Here is a 19,212-nt window from a genome sequence, read left to right as displayed (position 1 = left end):
TGCCAGCACTGTGACCAGAGCTTCTCCAACCTCTTCCAATCTTTCTTAAAAGTTCCTTATCAAGTGAAAAACCGCCACTGTAAAGGCAACCTAAACTGTGCCCTGAATAGTGGGGTACAGACTAAAATCTTCATGTGGCTACATGTTGCACCATCTCGTTTTGAAGTATAGCATGTTCTACTCCCTCCCTTCTTAATAATGCATGTTTTTTCCCTCCCTTCTTAATAAATAGGAATTAATGTCCTTGACACCATCTTAGAGCACCATGTTTGGCAACTATTTACAGTGCAGGCAAATGTTTCAGCTTGCTGTTAAATATGCTCAGCGTTGTACAGTACACAAATAAAGGCTGTCTCTTCCTCAAAGACCTCGGAGTCTGGGAGATAACATGAAAGGGTGCTTAGGAAGATGAGTAACCTGGGGACTGCAGGAGGGGCTCACCTAAGTTACGACATGAAAACTTCTCATCTCCCAGAGCCACTTAAAGAACCTGTACATTTTTGCTGGGTGTGTGTTTTTGGCATTTAACAGTTTTGCAATTATGAAAAAAACAGTGAAGCTGTTGACATTTGTGCCTAGTTTTGTTAAGACTTAAGGAAGGCGTAGGGGCTAATCCCCTGACACCCCCAAGCCTGCTACAGAGGGTTTCTGCTCAAAGCCAAAAGCTCTCAAACTGCTGGTCCTGCTCTGAGGGATGTGCTTTTCTTCCCACAAACACCTCGGTGGTTTCTGACCTCGAGAGGGATTCAAGGGAGAGATGTAGAGACCCAACGTCGCTCATATGTGACAAGACTTTTAATTTAAATACATGAAATTGTTAGATTTTTTTTTCTTGCTTGCTTATACTTAGGAAAGTTATGAGTCACGAATTAAACAGAAATAAATATGATGTAATCAGCATGGGCAGCTTTCCGTGATGCAGTTTTGCAAACATTTCTCCAAAACAAATGCGTCTCTCTTCAGCCCCCAAGCATGGGTTACGTGCGAGGACCTCATTCACGTTGGTGCCAGGCTTCTCTCTCCCTGAGCAGGCACTGCCAGGGCACAGCAGCCTGTTGCTTAGACCTGCCCTATATCCCTTGCCCAGTGTTGTCTCCAAATTTCTGGAAGCAGAGTATCGTTACTGGAGGCACAGGGACTCGACACAGACATCCCCAGGTTGTAATGCCTTCTTTGTACATCACCTCCCAAATGGTGACACTTGCATCCCACAAAGGGTGAAGATTAATTCCTCTTTCCTTCTTAGCATGGTCTAGGCCATATCAGAGGGGGTCCTGTTGGTTTTCAGATCCCACCAGGAGAGCTTGCATCAAACAGTGCTTGAGGTCAGGTTTATCCTAGATCTCACAGATGACACGGTCAATTTTACCTTACCAACACCAGAACAGTCCTTGTACTAAGAGGAATAACATAGCTGCACCTTTCCTTTGTGACACACTATCAAAACACCAAATGCATATGAAACGAGTGATCCCCGGTGTGATGAAGTCATGTTCCTGTTGCTTGTATGTAAATGCAAAGTGTGCAGTTACTTTGTGCATCTGAGTGACACACACGGAGCCAAGCGTGTTTTGATTTCAGGCCAGTGAAAACCAGATTTTCCTTTTGCTGGAGGAGCTGAAGGGTTGGTGGAGCGGGAGGCAGCTAATGCCAAGGTAGAGCTATGCACGGTTCTCGTCATATGTCTTCGAGTGATACATTCCAGAGGTGTTCTTTATTTAATCATGCAGAGATAAATAAGCTACTACTTATTACAAACTAATTGTTTTTAAGCAGCACAGCTCAAAGATAATCTATGCTATAGAGTTCCTAGTGCCAAAGACATCCAGGATTTTTTACATGTAAAATCATGAAACTGCTGTGATGCTTTTGAAGCTTTAACACACACACACACACACACACACACACACTTGCCTAAAAACTTCTATGCAAGCAATAAAAACTCTTGTTTGGGTCCAGTCCTTCAAGGTGCAACATGGGTAGTTTTGCATTCAGCTTCACAGGTTCGGTCCCTGCAAGTTTGACCTATCTGATAATAGGTTTTTGAACAACGTATTTATCTCCCACTGCAATAAAAAACCCTATGTTTTGAGTATTGATCAGTCTCCTCACCAAAAATTATTTTCAAGGCTAGAGCAGTAAAGAGTTCTGCTCAGGAAAGAGGCTTAGCAAACACACTTTGAAGGGGGAAAAAAAAAAAAAAGACACATTGCTTTTTTCTTTGACTTCTCTAATCGCTGCAGATGTTGTGTAGTCGCACCTACGAAAAGTTAAATATTGTGTCTCTGTAACATTTTTGATCTTCATTAATTATAGCTCAGAAAACGTACAAAAAGCAGCCTGCCTCTTTAATACAAATAAGATTAATTGCACGGTTGTTCAGAAAATGAACCACCAGTAGTTAAACAAAAAATGTTTGTCTTTAAGCAGCCCTTGGATGATTTTTTTAAAAACTGTTACAGGAAGTGAAGAGGCTGCCAAATTACCATGCCCGTGAGCCTCACTCTCATTATCAGCCTAAACGAACGCACACACCCCGACACTTTCATCCTTTTCCAGGCCCAAGAAAAAGGAGGCATAAAAAAAAAAATAAAAATGAAAAACACAACCACCCTTCCACACAAAGAGGTGTCTCTGAAGTCTGGAATGCACCCTGGCTGTTTGAAGAGGAGATTTATACCTGACACCCTCCTTGAAGCTCATTGTCGAGACTCGCCTGCGTTCAAATCAACCGCAGACTGGCTGCTGCAGGTACTTCATCTTACAACGACCGCATAATCTGAGATAAATGCACCGGGAATTGCTCTCACTTTGAGGTAGAAAAAAAAAATATATATATATAAGAAAAGAGTCAAACTCCTAATGCAGGTAGTGGGTGGAGGGAGAAGCAGACAGGCATGGGCGGCAGCGGCCACCCGAAGGGCTGGGCTGGGATGCCCAAGCTGCCATCACTGCCTGGGAAGCGATGGCGAGCCAGCTGCCGAGGCAGAACAGCAAATAAATATATTTATTGTCCATTTTGCAGTATCTCTCAAAGGCCAGATAAAAGTCGGGGCATTAGGGTGCCATTCGCGGTGCAGAACCGGTTGTGGTGCATTTCCCAGGGTGAAGAATTACCACGTCATTTGGAATAAGGCTGTTTTAATTCATGGCACTCAAAAATGTTTAGGAGGAGATATTCTGAAATAGCACTGATAGAGACAAGAAGACAGAAAAAAATACAGTATAGGAAACATCTTGGTTAATATTAAAGCAAAATCAGAAAATCTCATCTTTCTCTAGCATTTCCCAATGCCTATCTTTGATCCTGGGACCAGAACGTAATATGGGATGAACAGCAAAACCAAGGACCTTTAAGGGCTGTTCTAGCACCACAGAGTGACCCTTCCTTTGAGTTGGACCCATTAGTGTCTTCCAGATTTAACTGCTTTAGGTTTGGTTTTCTGATTCTCCTTTTCAAGTAGTTCAGAGCCAGGCCTGTAAGGGGCTTCTTCCAACATTTCCGGGCTCACAGGGATGTTTGGGATATGGAGATCTGGGAAGAAGGAGCTGTTTTATTCCATTTCAGTTATAGGGCACTTTCTATATTTAGGATTTTAAATTATGGTTTATTAAGGATGCAAATTATGAGCATTCCTGGGACTCCAGGTACTTGCATGCCCCAGCTAGCACATAACCATCATGCTATTAGAAATCTGAATAAAGCAGGTTAAATTTGCAGCAGATTTAAAATGGGGCAAAAGGGAGGGCGGGAAGAGAGACTGTACAACACATTCAACATCTAGCCACTAGGATGGGAGGAGAAACATCTCCTGAGCTGAACTGACACAACTGCTTGTGAAGTTACAGCATCAATCTCACCTTGGCCACAGGTATGCCCTTCTATTTTCACAGTTGAAAGATTTACCATCTATACATTTTTTTTCTTTCTGTTTTTTTTTTTTTTTTTCCTTGAGGGATAATGTTTTCTATCTGGTGCTAGCAGCAGGAGGTTCTCAAAGAAATCAGTTTCATCAGCCTGTGACCAATGTATTGAAAAATGGAGCATGGCTCCGTGGCAGCAATCGTGGCAATCCACTGCGGACACTTAGCCTGGAGCCTCCATAATTTCCGACACAGAGTAGCTGAGGAAATAGCATTCAGTATTTCATTCTGACATTTCAGCTCGTGACAGCAAGCTAGAGAGTGCTGCTTGAACCCAAAGTCAAACACAATAAAAGGAGCACAGCTTTACAAAAAAAAAAAAAGTAATATTGTGTAAGCAAAGCAGGTTCGGCTTGTGCCGCAAGAGAGGGAAACAGAAATACGTGGCTCTAGGCAGTCACTCTCTTGCTACGCCTGTTAAAAATAGCTTACTTGCAAATTTCAAGAAACCCTATCAAGGGCCTCCTAGTCTAATGAGGGCACCACCAAACCAATTAGGTAGCAAACACCCTGGATTCCCCAGCTCCAGCCACTGGAGAGACACCACCACCCTTGTGCCTGCTGCTCTTCATTAGCCCCAGAGCAGGATCTGAGCATCCTTTCCCCTCTCCCTCCTGTGTGCTGCAGTCCTCACCCTCTGCTCTGCCTGCTCCCTTGGTGCAGAGCCCTTCTCTGCAGCCTTTCAGCTCCCGCATAAATTCAAGGTGGCAAAGACATGCTGGACACGTGCTGCCTCTGCATCAAAATAATCCCACCAGGAGCGCAGTTTCAAAAAACTCACCCTCACCTGCCTGGAGCCCGTTGCCACCAGGGCAACGCAGCATCAGCCTCTGCCCGCAAAGGGGTGGATAACGCCAAGACTGTTGTGCAAAGTGAAATGTAAACATTCATGTTTCTAACTTGTGAATAGCCACGTCCCACACTGTGCCACATGGGCTCCTCTCCCAGAGCCGAGGACGGGCTGCTCGGTCCAGGCGATCCCCTGGAGTCATCCAGGCTCCAGTCAGGGACAGCTCGTAGCAGAGGGCTCAGCCTGACTCAGTGCTGTGCCCCCTGTAAGCATGAGAAAAATCACATGTATAACTCTAGCAAAACCCTATAATAAAAAGTGATTTAGCACCGTGACTATTTTCTTGAAGTAAATAAAGGGTTATAGAAGCAGCATTTGTGGAAGATACACCTCGCAAGTGCACAGCAGCAACCGAGGAACTACATTTCTTTTACAGCTTGTCTGAAATGTCACGCTGTGCAGGGACCTGGGGGCATGTTTTAGTGATGCGCTTTAAATGGTGGAAAGGAAAAACTAATTCTTCACGAAAAAGGATGTGAGTAGGAAAGTTGTTTAAAAGACAAAGCCTTGCATGGATAGCAAGCGCTTGTGTGCTCAGGTTTCTTTCAGAATCAGTTTCTGGCCATCTTGGCTCTGCCTTCTAGGACATCTACACAAACTCATGTAAGCTCTTAAGTGCCAAATGTGTATACTGCATCTCAGCCTCAAGAGCAAGTGACAGTTAATTAAAACCATGCACCACAGAGGGCTTATCCTTTCATGATAAATGATGGCATTGACAGATGCATCATTTTTATGTTATGCTTAATTACGTCAAAGCTAGACCCACCAGCGTGCAAAGGAGAGGGTAGCGTTTTTGTTTATTACTAATAAGCTCTGTTGGTTACTTTTTTTCTACGCTATTGACATGTAATGGAAAGTGACCAAAACCACATAAGTTACATGCCAGTTAAAAGCATCTCATTATTGTTGCCATGTCATGACAAACTGTGTATACAAATCTTTAAAAAAACAGCCTTAATATCACCCTTTCTCTTGGCGCCTCATGGAGATGCGAGTTTAAGGCTGTAAAGCAACAAAGACCAAGTCTCCCCGTTCACCAGTTCTGTCTGTTTTCCTTTCTCAGGCTATTACAAATATAAAGCTTTTCACCTGAATCCCTGAGGTCCTGTTTATCTCTTGCTCATTTATTCTTCTTGTAGGAAAAAGCAAAAGCTGGATACAGAGCTACAAAATGGCTCTCCCTAATTTATGTGCCTAATAAAACAAACTTATCCTAAAGGGACTAACATCAGTCTTCAAAACATTAAGACCAGATTTTGCTGCCCCCACTCAGAGAGCTGCATCGACAGCTGAAATCAGTGGGCCTGCTACGAGGTAAATGTATAAGCACAGTTCGCAAAGTCTCCCAAATAAAAACCAAACAGTCTGCAATGAAAGTGTTTTTTTGAAGTCTACCTTCAGTGTTCAGAAAATATTATGATTCATGTAGACTATTTTTACTTCAAAGCCATACAAAAGCCTGGAAATGAAACCCTAAGACTACCACATTCATGCCACCTATTACTCCTTCACTGAAGTTTGCCCCTGTAACATCTTGCTCCTAAATCTCAGCTGTGCTCTCCACTTGCACTCTAAGGAACTGTTCTTGAACAGATTAAAAAGTACTGTGACTTGGTAAGAACTAAAGGCTTGCATACGGGATATGGTTAGCACATTTCAGAGGAGTATATGGTTTCCACATATCAATTTATTAGTGGAGTAGTAAGACATACTTTGAGTGAAACGGGACAACATCAAATACTCCCTCTGTTTAATTTGGAACAGGGAGCTCCCGTCTCTCAAGAGAGTGCCAAAACCACGGGGTTATTGGATATTTGCAGGAGGGATTTTTTTTTTTTTTCATCTGGGTGTATTTCCCCAGCTCTAACCGGATCCCAAAGCAAATGGGGTTTATGTAGTCATTTTTCTTTCCCCATGCTCACTTGCGTGCCCCCAGCCCACCTCCCCCTCAGTCCTGCCCAGCCGGCGGATGCAGGGAGAAATGCTTCATGGTGCAGGTGGCATGCCCCAGCTCGGGACGAGGCTGCCCTGTGAGCCACTGACAGCTTCACATGGCAGGAAAATCTTAGCAAGTGTCCCAGGGGAGAGAGCTTCAGCCACAGCTGGCAGTCAGCCACAAGACACTGATCCACCAGAAATCGACCCCCATCCACGCTGGTGCCCCTGGAGCTGCTTGCCTTGTAGCTCTCCCTAATTCAAACTATCCTGGGCTAATCTGTAGCACATTTTCACCAAGAAAGCTCCCTGCTTTGGCAGGGAGCAGATCTGGGGACCAGATTTGTGACAGGAGCAGTGCCATGACAGACTTGAGCACCACCTGTGGAAGCCGCATGAGGTGGCAGCGTCCTTGCTACTGCCAGAGCCTGGGGAGAGCAAAATGCCTCAAAATGGAGGCCCTCAGAAACCAGCACATGTGCTTTGGCCATGACTCCAGCAAGGCTCTTGGGAACAGGAGGCACCCCCTGAGCCCCAGGAGCTCTGTGCTGTGCGGGTGAGGAGCCCTGGCACAGGCTGCCCAGAGAGGCTGTGGGGTCTCCTCCTTGGAGGCCTTCCAAAGCCGCCTGGAGATGGGCCTGGGCAGCCTGCGCTGGGTGGCCCTGCTGGGGCAGGGCTGGGGCCTGGTGGCCTCCACAGGGCCCTGACAGCCTCTGCCATCCTGTGGTGCTGTGGTTCCATGAACTGGCTGGGGACTCAGCATTGCAGTCCAGTTCTCCAGGCTCCCCACAAAGCACACACTGTGGATTCCCTCCTACAGGACACTTTCCTCCCTCACATCACTAGTGCTGCACAATCTCTTTGCACTTAAGACCCTCCTTGGCATGACACAAGGCCAGATACCCCTGCCTGCCTGCAGAAAGCATCCTCCTTTGTTTGAACATCAGTTTGAAACTCTTCTCCTTTGACAACTGTGGGCAAACTGGGAAAGCATCATGCAGACAGGGCTGCCCCGAGTCCCCACCAGGCAGCAGCCAGCGTGGCCACAAGGGCTTTCTGCTTTGCATCAGACAGTTTTTTTTTTCTCTTTCTCACACAGGTGACTCCCAAACCCAGCAACTGGGGCACCACCTGGGATAGTGTTTTGGAAACTGGGGTCCAGTTCTTACTCTAATAAAAATTTAAATATTTTAGATTGAGTGTTCCCCAGAGCCCATATCCCCATACACCCTGGCAAGTACGCTAGCCAACAGCATTACTACTTTTTATTTTTTTTTAATTTTTTTTTAGTGACTCCAAAGAGTTACTTATGCCTAGAGGGATGGAAAGACACCTGCTCCAGAAAACACAAGAGCTGGGAGGGGGGCACTATGGTGAGAGAAACAGCTAAAGTCTCCCAGGCAGAGGAGGACACCGAGGCCAAATCTCCCTCCCACACCCCACCTGAACTCTGAGAGCATGGGCTAAATGTAAAAGTGCATCCACTGTCAGCAGAAGGACTCACATGTGATGTGAGGATCTGCTCCTCTAGCACAGCCTAGGCCAGGTATAAAGCATGTCCAGAAGCACAGGTTCAGGCATGCAAGGAACTCGGTGGATGCGAGCGTGGGTGTTAAGGAATGTAGGCACCTCTGGGGTGAAGGGGCAGGTGAGCGAGGTGTCTGAGGATCTAAAATTTAGAGCTCAGCATGTGAAGTGATGGGTCTGCGAGGCACCCAAGTTCCTCAGTGGGATTAAGTCTATAAAGATGATCTAAAAGAAAGTATCTGCTTCCCACCCCAACATGTTCCTGAATCAAAGTTACAGAGAGTGCCTGTTATTCTATGCGCTTTTCACACACCCATCTCTAATTGCTCTTCTGTGATTAAGGAAAAGTGTTTCATCTGTATATATGAAAAAGGGTGAAAACTCCAGATGAAAAACATAGAGAAGTTCAAGACAACTGTTTATGAACTTTCATCTGTTCGGCAAAAGCGGACATGTCTATGCAGCTAAGCAAAGGTCTGAGCACAACACTTGTTAAATTAATGCAGCTAGCATCAGTAACGATAGGGAAAATACCACAGATAGCAGCTTTGCTCCTGTATGTATTTCTGGAGAACTTGGACTTGAGCTGCTAGTACTGCTTTTGCACTTGTCTGTGCAAGGGGAAAAGCAGATGTCCTTCCCTTTCACTCATTTTGATTTAACTAATATGTTTTTTTGCAGCCTGTGCTGCAATTTTACCTTTAAAAAAAAAATAAAAATGTCCAACTCAGACATGGACTCAGGCAACAGCAAAGGAAAGCACAACATCAGCAGTCTGCTAGAAGAAATGGCAAAAACATCCATGACATCAGGACTCAGGAAGCATCCCAAGTCTTTGCACTTAAGTCTTTCCACCAAGCTTGATTCAAAAGGGATGAGGAGAAAGTTCTGAAGGAATAAAACAACTCCAACCACCACACTTCCCACTCATTTTCTTTGCTTCTGTTTTAGAATTCCAGAAGAAAAAGCTATACACGCTTACAAGAAACTACTTACTTGATGTGGTAAGCACAGATATTATTCTACCACTTTTTTCTTATTGTCTTTTTTTTTTTTTTTAAGAAAAAACTTTGCCATTACTTATATGCATCTCTGAAATTCTTCAGGGATGCTTGTATAATTAGGAAGAATTTACCGAATTAATAAGGCAGAGTACTTTGTAAAAGCATTAAAATAATTTGAGAGGCACACCCAGGCTACGCTGTGAACAATGTGTGGAATTGAGCGAGGCTGTAACATTTTGCTGAGAGTAAGCATTGGCTTCCAGAGCAGACAGTAGTTTTTACCAGGTGTAAGCCCGTCACTTTTCAGTCCCAGCCTCATACAATGATGCTGTACAAAGCCCTTTTAGCCACTACAAACCACAACAAGTTCAAAACCTGACTCATGTCTAGAACTTCGACTGGCTTGCCGTTACCAGCTTAGTCACTGCCAGCAGCCCTACATGAAACTGCTAATCCCGTGGCATCCTCAGCACAGTTCCCTCCTATGGGAATGCCCTGGTTAGTCAGCCTCGCAGAAAGGTAGGGTATTGTGATATTTCTCTTACCATTGTGCCGCTTTGTTCTTCCTGCATTCCCATCTTAATGACTGCACGAGCTGTTGGCCTTCCACGCTTTCTTTGTGTCTATGTAAATTCACCGTTTGATGCTGCAGAGGCGGAGACGATTTCTAAGTCAAGGGGCAGGTGTGAGTGAAGGGAGCAACCCAACAGCCAAACTATTTGAAAAAGAAACCTTTAATGTCTCATCAGCTCAGCACTTGAAAAAAAAAAAAAAAAGCCTTCATAACTTGCCTGGAAAACTGGAAAAACAGGGTGTCTGGCTATAATTTAAGACATTAATAACAAGACGATATTGCAGTTCCCTGACATATTTTGACTTCAGCACAGCAAGAAAATACTATCTTAAAACTAGGTCTGGTTATTATTATGTGAAACACTGTCGGTGACAGAGCAATTACAGAAAGTTTGATTTGTTTCTCATTCACTTCAAATTTTGATGTTTTCATTCACATTCAAAATTTTGAGAAAAGAGCAGTGGGTTAAATTTTATCGTGCAATTGAAAAAAAAGTTGTTCTTTTTCTTTTTTGAACAGACGTACCGACAAGTATTTTGGCATGACCAGAAATTGGAGAGTACTTACAGTACAGTGCTGTGATGACTTTAGACTGACCGTGGGCTTCAGAAGTGTTCAGTTACCACTATGAGCACATCTAAAACTGCACCCTCGGGACCTGACACCCTGATTAGCCAACAAAGTTACAGCAAGAAGTATTTTTCACCTTCAGGCTTGGCGCCTCCTTTCCAGCATATAAAGCATACACAACGAAGCAAGAACAAATGCACTGTGCCATGATGGAACACAGGGCAATATGAACTGTGTGAATTTCCACAGTCTTATTTTTATTTCTATGGTCCAGAATAGACTTTCAACCATTGAGATAAAGCTTAAGAAGATGAGTACTTGCTTATTTGGCACCACTCGTCTATCTGAAGTTACACGTGTGCTTGTAAGCTCTGCCATGTAAGTCATGATACATAGAAAACACCCATGTAAAGCCTCTGCACATGCATCTTTACATCCATCACAGAGATCTCAACCAGAAACCAGAAGTCAAAATGTATTTCTTGTGTCCTGTTGGACTCATTCTTTCTGCTGAAATAATCAACTTTTGAGACTGTTGCCTCATCTAGAACATTTTACGATGCTAGTAGATGGGTGAATGCAGGCATCCTGCTCTTTATGCCTTCAAAGCTATCACGTAAAGATAACAGTGTTTTCTTTTAATCTTTTTTTCATTACTGAATATTATGCTTACAACAATCCTGCTTTGCTACAGATGGTTTCCTGTTGTTTCTGCCAAATGTGAAATAGCTATAAAACTTGAAAAGGTTTTGATGCTGTCACTGCATGAAAAATTGCATCTACGAGGGAAAATTAAATATGAGCCCTAGCCTTTAATTGCTTTAATCTTACTTGGTAAGTGAACTTTTTTACCCCCACCCCCAACTCAAAGCTTCCGATAACATGACCTGAAGGGAAAAATATAGCTATGTATTTTAGTCAGGTAGAAAGCCTTCATTAACAAAAACAAAAAAGAGGAAGGGGAAGTAGATAATTCTCATGTCCAGACCAACCAAACAGCCACCAACACCAGCTAACAAGAGCAATGCCTTTGGCTCTGCGTCATAAAATATGTAAAGTCATTTCTGTTAGAAGACAGCAAAGTTCCTGTTTACAGTGCTATAATAAGGAGATCTATCATCTTAGCAGACAAATTACTAGAAAATGGCTTACATACTCCCAAGAGAACAGAGCCTTTGCTCCTTGCGTGGGCAAATCTCAGTGAACTCGGTGACAGCTTTGCTTGAATGCAAAAGGAGTAGTAAGAAGCACTTCAAAGAAAAATTGAATTTTATATATTTCTTATTCTATAGGGAAAACTGTTAATGCTCTTTATAGGCATAGATTCAGTGTTGTATGGGAAAAGGACTAGAGCAAAATCTTTTATCAGCAAAGGCGTAGGACAGGCACATTGCTTGCACAAGTGGAACATCACCAACAAATGGGTGAGCTACATGGCTGCTCTCAAATATCTGCCAATATTTGACTGGCACCCCATCAACACTCTCATATTCGAGAAAAAAAAAAAAAAAAAAAAAAAGCCAAAACCTGCAAGCATTTAACCACATCCTTCTACCAACAAGGCAAGGCTGTCTTCATTGCCATGGATCTGTCTGTACAAGCACTGAGGGCAGAGGCAAAAAGAGTAAATATAAGAAACCGTTGTCATTTTGAGTGCATTTGTCTGTCTGTTGCTGTGCCTGATATCTTAGGGCTCTGCAGCACAAGAAACAAGTGCTCTGTATTGGAGACTTGGCAGGCACCCATTTCTGCAGGAAGAAAGCATGCAACTGTAGTCTCACCTGACCAAGACATCAGGCTTGAAGCTTCACAGCTGCTCAGCCCTCTCCTGTTCCTTCCTGGGGAGGGATCTGGTACCTGTTCACCACAAGAATAGTTTCGCTCACGGTGGAAAGGGAAGCTGGGGGAACCGTCGTTTCTTTTAACCTGTGTTGACTTTCCCTGCTCTGCAGGCTGGAATTGAAAAGCTGAGACAGAGGTGACACTGTGTGCAGGAGAGAGTGGAAAGTGTGTGCCGTCCTCAAGCTGCAGCAAACTGTCTCACCTCCACATGGACGTGCCTCACCCACGTGCTTTATCCCCAAGGGCACCTCTTCAAAGTGCCCCGGGCATTTCCCCACACCGAGGTACTGGCACCAGAGTTATCTGCCTGGCTGTTTAGTTTGACTTCCACTTATGCTAAATTAAAAGCAACTTTATACAAGCTCCGAGCGACCTGCACCCCACAGTGATAGACAACCCTATAGCTCAGCCCAGCTGTGGTCACCAAGAGGACTGGTGAGCTGGGGGCTGCCAGGGTTCAGGAGCTGCCTGGACCTGCATGGCCAACATGCTGGACCTGCTGCCTTCCCTGAGGGATGGAGCCGTCTCTGATGGCTGTTTCCTTGGGCCAAGAAAACATTCGTGGGCAAGAGCCTGCTCTTTTTCTTTCGTAGTGTAGCCTGTGTACATCTGGGCCTTTGATGATGGTTGGATACGGGCACGTAGGTCCTAGTTGAAGGGCTACTGATGTTGTTGGAGAGTCTCCTGTTGGCTTCACTGGGACGTGGATCAAGCCCCTGCATGTTTGCTTATTTCTTTATTTATCACCAATTTTGCCATTTGGTCACCAGCTGAATTATTTTCACCTTTCACATTCAATTAAATACCACAAAATGCTAGTGCAGGACTTTTCTCACAACCAGCTAGAAACCATGATAGAAAACACAACCCTGCCACATCAGAGACGTTCTTCATATACCGTACGGTATTTGCATCTAGGTTTCCTTGTTGCTAGCCAATGCCATCTGTTATCTGTTTTGGTCTGCTTATGAGAACTGGTAATTTCTGAAAATTGAGAGCAAGGCAAGAACAATGGCTTTTTCCTTTGTATTTTATGTCCCAAAGAAATGAACTGGATCTACACATGCACAGAAAAATATACCCCTCCAATTGGCAATATGCTAGCGTATGCTTTTTCTGTATGGAAAATTTAAAGAGACAAGGCCCATCAAGGGGAAATATTTGAGCGTAATGAAATAAATGTGCGCCCCACAATGCTTGGATACTCAGTTCTGCTTTTGTCTCTCTTGGAGGGTGCTGACGCTCAGACTGGCTGATGGATTAAGCAGAGACAGCTGAGATGGTTGCTGCCCTCAGCTGCGCGCTCTGCCCCCTCGCTTGGAAATTACTGCCCTCCTGCCGCCGGCACAACTGAACGCTTCGTGACTCCGAGTTCAGACTGCCAGACTTCACGTGAACCTCGGCTCACGCCAGTTTGCCAGCCCGTAAACTCCTGCGAAGCGCCGAGCCATGCTGGCCACGCAGGTGAAAGACCAAGAAAAGGAAAAAGGGGTGCCTGGGCCAGCCAGCGGGCAGCAGCCCACGGCGCATTCCCTCCTATTTTTGGAAACACAAATGTGCCGAGCTCAGGGGACCCATTGTCACATGCCACCCCCTGAGCAAAGAAATGGCAAAATGTCAAGTGACAAAAACGAGAACGCGTCCCCAGCCTTTTCTCGGGGTTTTTGGTTTTTCGGTTGGTTGGTTTTTTCGCTCTTTTGCAACTGCATTTCAGGGACAGTATTAAAATGCGCTCAGCACTGACTAAACTCTGTTCCTCTGAGGTCTATTGCATATTTTCATAAACTCTAAGAAGAGAAACTTTACTTTAGCATGATAATTTCAAAATCCTGTTGGTTATAGATGGCAAGTTTCAGTCCTGGGTTTGAGGATGCTGCCTGTTTCACAATTCCTAACTTGTAGCAGCCTATAAACCAGCATCAGATAGTTTAACACAGTCTGACGTTTTTAGCCTTTCATCTAGTCTGTTTCTCATGTTTTTGCAGTCCCAGTTTTTGTCTTCCAAGATGTGTGATCTGGATGCACAGGGTCTTTTTGTCTCTTTCTTTTCAGTGATGGAAGCCAACTCCGTGAAACCTCAATTTACCGGCTATTAATATGCAGGCATCCTTCCCTTACAGGTCCTTCTGTCAAGCAGTGGAGTGTGTATACAGTTGTGAAAGAAAGAAGGAATATCTCGCAGATATGCATTCTTCTTGTCTGGATAATTCTAAATATTGAATCCTGAACTATTAAAACTGCTCTTGCTTAAGATTAAAAGAAAAATCCTGGTAGTCAATCTGCAGATAATTGTATGCTGCCTAACTGGCACTTCAGTAGTTTTTCTTTGTGATATATCTGAAGGAGGAGATGGATGCACTGTCAGAATTAAAAGCTCTTTCAGTACTTGGCCATATGTTTCTGCTTTGGTCCCCAGCCTGTTATATAGCTGAACAGAGGATAGAGGCTGGTCTAACAGAGCTTCATATTCAACACAACCTCTAGGGGAGGTGGGAAAAAAAAGTGAATCTTTCCAGGGCTGCTTCTTACCCTAGAGCTGCCTTGGACCTGGATTCAGCCAAGCTTTGCAACACCATGTCCTGGCCATAAAGCCTAAAGAACCAGAGGCTCATTAACACAATCTGCAGGGGATGTACATCCATCAGCATTTGCACAGCAGAGACAAAGGCAGTGAGGAACTGGAGCTCGTATATCTTTATATGCCAGGTTCCAGCAGGGAAGTAAACCTCTCATTGAAGACTGGTGGGGAAGGGCTGGATGCTGTAGATTTGCAGCTAGGCTGATTTTGGCCATCAAGATCAAAAGGATCTCAGGTCTACCCGCATTTCAGGATGCCACAAGTGTAGTCAAGCTAAGCATTATAAACTCTTATTTTTCCTCCCTGTCTCTCCAGTGGCCACAAACCATATCCAACTAACATTCCCAAACAACGGTTTATGCCACACATGTTTATTATCAGAGCAGCTCTCGAGGACCCTGGATAGTTGTTTCATCAAGAAACCTCCTAACCTTGCGTGCACAGCAAGTCAGGCAAGGCTAAGCACAGACATCACCAGCCGCTGGAGAAGATTTTTGTGGTGCAGGGAACAGGGCAACATCAACCTTCTGAAAAAGCCTTTTCACTACAGAACTGACACTGCTCTGACACTCTCTTCTGCTGTGCAAAATCTTACTAGGCCTTCCCTCCCAAAAAGGAAATGAGCAGAATTTAAGGCAGCAAATCCAAAAAAAAAAAAAAAAAAAGCTCAGCTCTGCAGAACTGAGACTGAAAAAGAATAAATGCCAGAAACTCTGTGAAATCCACCAGGGACTTGGCTATTGGTTTTGCAGTGCAGATGGTCAGACGTTAGGGTAATGTGGTAATGTAAAACCTGTTGCTAGATTCATGGTGGATGATTCAGCTCAAGCATTGTGGATTAACTTCATAGAAGACCACTTCTGACAGCTCAAAACCGGCACTTACGGACGTCAGATCAGGAGGATGTGGCCCTGACTCTGTCTCCACAGAGATTTGAAAATCCACTGGCAAAGCTTTAACTTCTTTAAAAGACAATAGCAGATAATGCTTTAAAATAGTCTTTGTTTATCTTTTATTCTTTTGTTTCTAATGGACTCCTTCTGAATTTGAGAATAACATCCTCTCTACTTTTGTTCTGATTTCCATGGTGGGAGGAAACAGAAAGATCTGAGCTACATCAAGTCAAAACAAATGTGTGCAATGTTAGCATGGCTCAAGAAGCAGTGTTTGATCACTAAATGCTGCCATGGAGCCAGCAAGAGCTGGGCACACCAGCCTTGTGGGAGCTCTGCCATTGACTGTGTGGGCCCAGAACCTCTTTTTTTTTTTTTTTATAGAATAGGATAAGTGATAAATCAAACAAAAGAACAACAAGTTCCTTGGCCTCCAAGTAGTACTTGGACGTCCTAGTTTTCTGCTGTGTGAACAACACAGGTTCTTGGCTTTCTGGAAAAAGTATGGCCAAGTACTATGTCCATATGGTGACCACATGGTCAGGCCAGTAACACTTGTAGAGGTGGACAGTCATAAATGTTGCAATTCCATTATTTTTTATCTGCTGTCTAATCCTTTAAAGGGACATATCTCATTGGAATGCACATGACAGGAAAGTGTCTCTGTTTTTGCAAATGTCTCCCTGCCCTAACAACTCACTGGCCAGAACAATTTGTGTATTAGGAAGGAATTGTTTTCCTCACCGACAGCTGCTGCTCCAGAAGGTGAAAAGGGACACCTGTCATCTTTTGAAAGCATCATAAAAAAAAATAAAGAATACCGGTCTTTGAGGGTCAGGAGGACAGCAGAAGAAAATGAACACCTAATTTGGAGAGCAACACAGAAGAAGAAAACGGATACATTTAACATGAGCGAATTGAAAGGCTGATATACCCCAGCTCTTCACAAACAACTCATGCGGGGTGTGGTCATGCTGGGACCTTCTTGGTGTATTCCGCTATAGGCAGAAGCTCATGTTGCAATTTATCTACCTTTTAGCTGAGAAGAGAAGCGGTATAGATACGATCTGAAACCCAGTTCCATCCTAGCATGGTTAAAGGAAACAACTCTGTTAAGGATACTGGAGGGGAATTCCTCTACTGATGACAACATGAGAAAAGCATTATCTTAATATTCATCTTATCTTCAAAAGCTTATGCTGCTATTTTTTGAAAACTGAGACTTGGACCATTTATCTAGCGTGGCTATATGGGTTCAATTAGAAACTGTAGTCAATGTCAAAATATTCCAGTCCTCCAAGAACTGTCATCCTTACACGTAAAGATGCCATGTTTCATGTGAAGCCATTTTCAGAGGAATTCTAAACACCGTTACGGTACAATCACATTCAGCTCAACACTTTCAGTGAGGTGATTTCCATCGCATATGATTCAGTACGATCCCTTGAAAATGACCATTTCACAGTTTGACATGAAAAATTAAACATCACATGTTTTCCATCTAGGTGTAATAGAGAAAAAAATACCTATTTGTGGCAGCAGTTTTCTATAAAAACCACCTATAAGAGAAAGAGAAGAAAAAGGAAAAAAAAGGAAAAGACAAAAGGAAAAGGAAAAGGAAAAGGAAAAGGAAAAGGAAAAGACAAAAGGAAAAGGAAAAGGAAAAGGAAAAGGAAAAGGAAAAGGAAAAGGAAAAGGAAAAGGAAAAGGAAAAGGAAAAGGAAAAGGAAAAGGAAAAGGAAAAGGAAAAAAAGCATGTGCTCTTTTTCTGTGCACATTCTCATTCTCATCTGAGCTCTTTGATGAACTCAAGACTACATTTTTATGAACACCAACACAATCATGGCATACCATGCAAACCAAAAGAGCTGGGCCAAGTTTTGGTAACAGTTTTTCTTGTCAGTTATCTCCAGTGGAATTCGGTTCATGGGAGCTTACCTGAAGGAGAAACTGTTCCCACCAGGTGGTGTGGAGCCAACCTGGCTGCTGCTGAAAATAATATATCTCCTTCATTTGTTTGGTTTTGTTTCATTTCATTTCAAAATTAGTTTCTTATTGGTGTTGCTCTTCAATAGAGGATACTGACACTTTATATTCTTTTCAGTTTCCACTTAGGCATTTATGACAGAAGAGAAGGAAGGACTGAGTAATCCTGAACATAGTCATAGGGTTTGACACCATTTTGCAAAATGACATTGATTTCCTTTTAAAATTCATGATCTCCCATGATTTTTCTCATAGAGATGCCATAGAGTTCAAACATTTGCCCAAAATGTTTCGAGATCCACCACACACAATTGCAGCACACAACATTGTCTCTCTCCTCTTTTGTAGAGGAGCAGCAGCAGCAGCCATAGGCCTCACCTATCCCAACAAACAGCAGCCGTAGGTGTGAAAGCTTTCCTCATAGCTGGAGGCGTATAAAGTGGTTTTGGGTGTCACCCCAAGCAGGCACTGATCACTAAGCTCCTTGGTACCATTGCACTAGATGCTGAGCTCAGCCTTCATCCCACGGGGAACATATCTGAAGAGCGACTTAATGCCCCTCTGTGTATTGTCTAAAGCACCACAGGTTGTAAAAATGAAAACACACTTTCTCTTGGGCATACAGGCTGCCTTTTTGCTAATCCACAGCATCAGTGCTGTAGTCATGGCAGCAGCAGCTAAAACAACCAGCTCGGTATCAGTACTGGTCGTAAGTCACACAAGGCTCAGGCAGGCTGCTTGGCTCTGCTGCTGGGGTAGGTTTTACAGCCCAGGCCGAGCTCTCTGCTCCCACAGAGGTAGCTGAAATGGGCATTTCAAAGCTGCTCGGGTACCACGAGTACAGTGCACAGTGCTCGGAGCGCATGGCAATGGCACTGCCACTCAGGAGCTCCTGGGAACCTGCTTTCGTCTCCAGACCTCAGCTCCAGAGCACTCTTACAGCAAGGCTGAGGAAGCAGGGAAAATAAAAATCAGCATGCTACAAACATGTATTCACATGTACATGCAGTCAGCCTCAGCGCTGCCAACGCTGTGGTAGCTGGTCGTAATTTCCAATGTGCAGTAACAGTCTGAAGTGCACAGGCAAATTAGTTCGCAGTGTTAACAGGAAACCCCAAACAGCAGCCCCCCTATCCTCTGGAGAAACACGTACTGCCACTCAAGTAAAACGATCTGCTGGACCCACTGGTGTTTGTGAACTGGCCAGAACGTCAAAACTTCTCATATCAGATAAATCTAAAGCACACTCAGAGTGAGGAAACTTTTAACGAAAGGCACTACCATGATCTCCAGCTATTAACCGAAGATGCTACCAAGACCTCCAGCTACTTTCTGGCACTCACAGAAAAACGCAGCTCTTCAGTTTAATGCCGGGAGCAGAAAAACTCACAGAACAGTAGATCGTGTTCAAACAAAACCTAAACCCGACGTGATTTCCAGCAACAGCCCCCAGTGACAGAGCAGCTCCCACCCCAGAGCTGCCCCCGCTCCGGGGAATGGTGGCAAACGCGCTTGACGCCAGCCTA

At 44.1% G+C, this 19,212-nt stretch overlaps 1 protein-coding gene and 1 long non-coding RNA gene across 4 annotated transcripts in view; one reads left to right on the top strand and one right to left on the bottom strand.

Annotated features, from left to right (window-relative positions):
• EDAR (ectodysplasin A receptor) overlaps positions 1-19,212 on the bottom strand; it is a 72,307-nt gene that overhangs the window by 52,699 nt on the left and 396 nt on the right. For 2 of the 3 annotated variants that reach the window (XM_068679343.1, XM_068679338.1), the window contains exon 2: positions 9,789-9,958. The exons of the other annotated variant lie outside the window; for it this stretch is intronic. In XM_068679343.1, the coding sequence (XP_068535444.1) occupies positions 9,789-9,821 (33 nt within the window). In that variant the 5' untranslated portion in view covers positions 9,822-9,958. The remainder of the gene's footprint in view (positions 1-9,788; positions 9,959-19,212) is intronic. 3 annotated transcript variants of the gene reach the window in all.
• LOC137855331 (uncharacterized) lies at positions 2,340-19,200 on the top strand. Its single transcript, XR_011095683.1, has 3 exons — positions 2,340-2,751; positions 9,191-9,243; positions 10,337-19,200. It is a non-coding gene; the product is annotated as an uncharacterized lncRNA (long non-coding RNA).

Source organism: Anas acuta, chromosome 1 (genome assembly GCF_963932015.1).
Source record: "Anas acuta chromosome 1, bAnaAcu1.1, whole genome shotgun sequence".
NCBI lineage: Eukaryota > Metazoa > Chordata > Aves > Anseriformes > Anatidae > Anas > Anas acuta.
The sequence above is the reverse complement of the archived record's forward strand: the minus strand, read 5'-3'. Positions and strand labels throughout refer to the sequence as shown.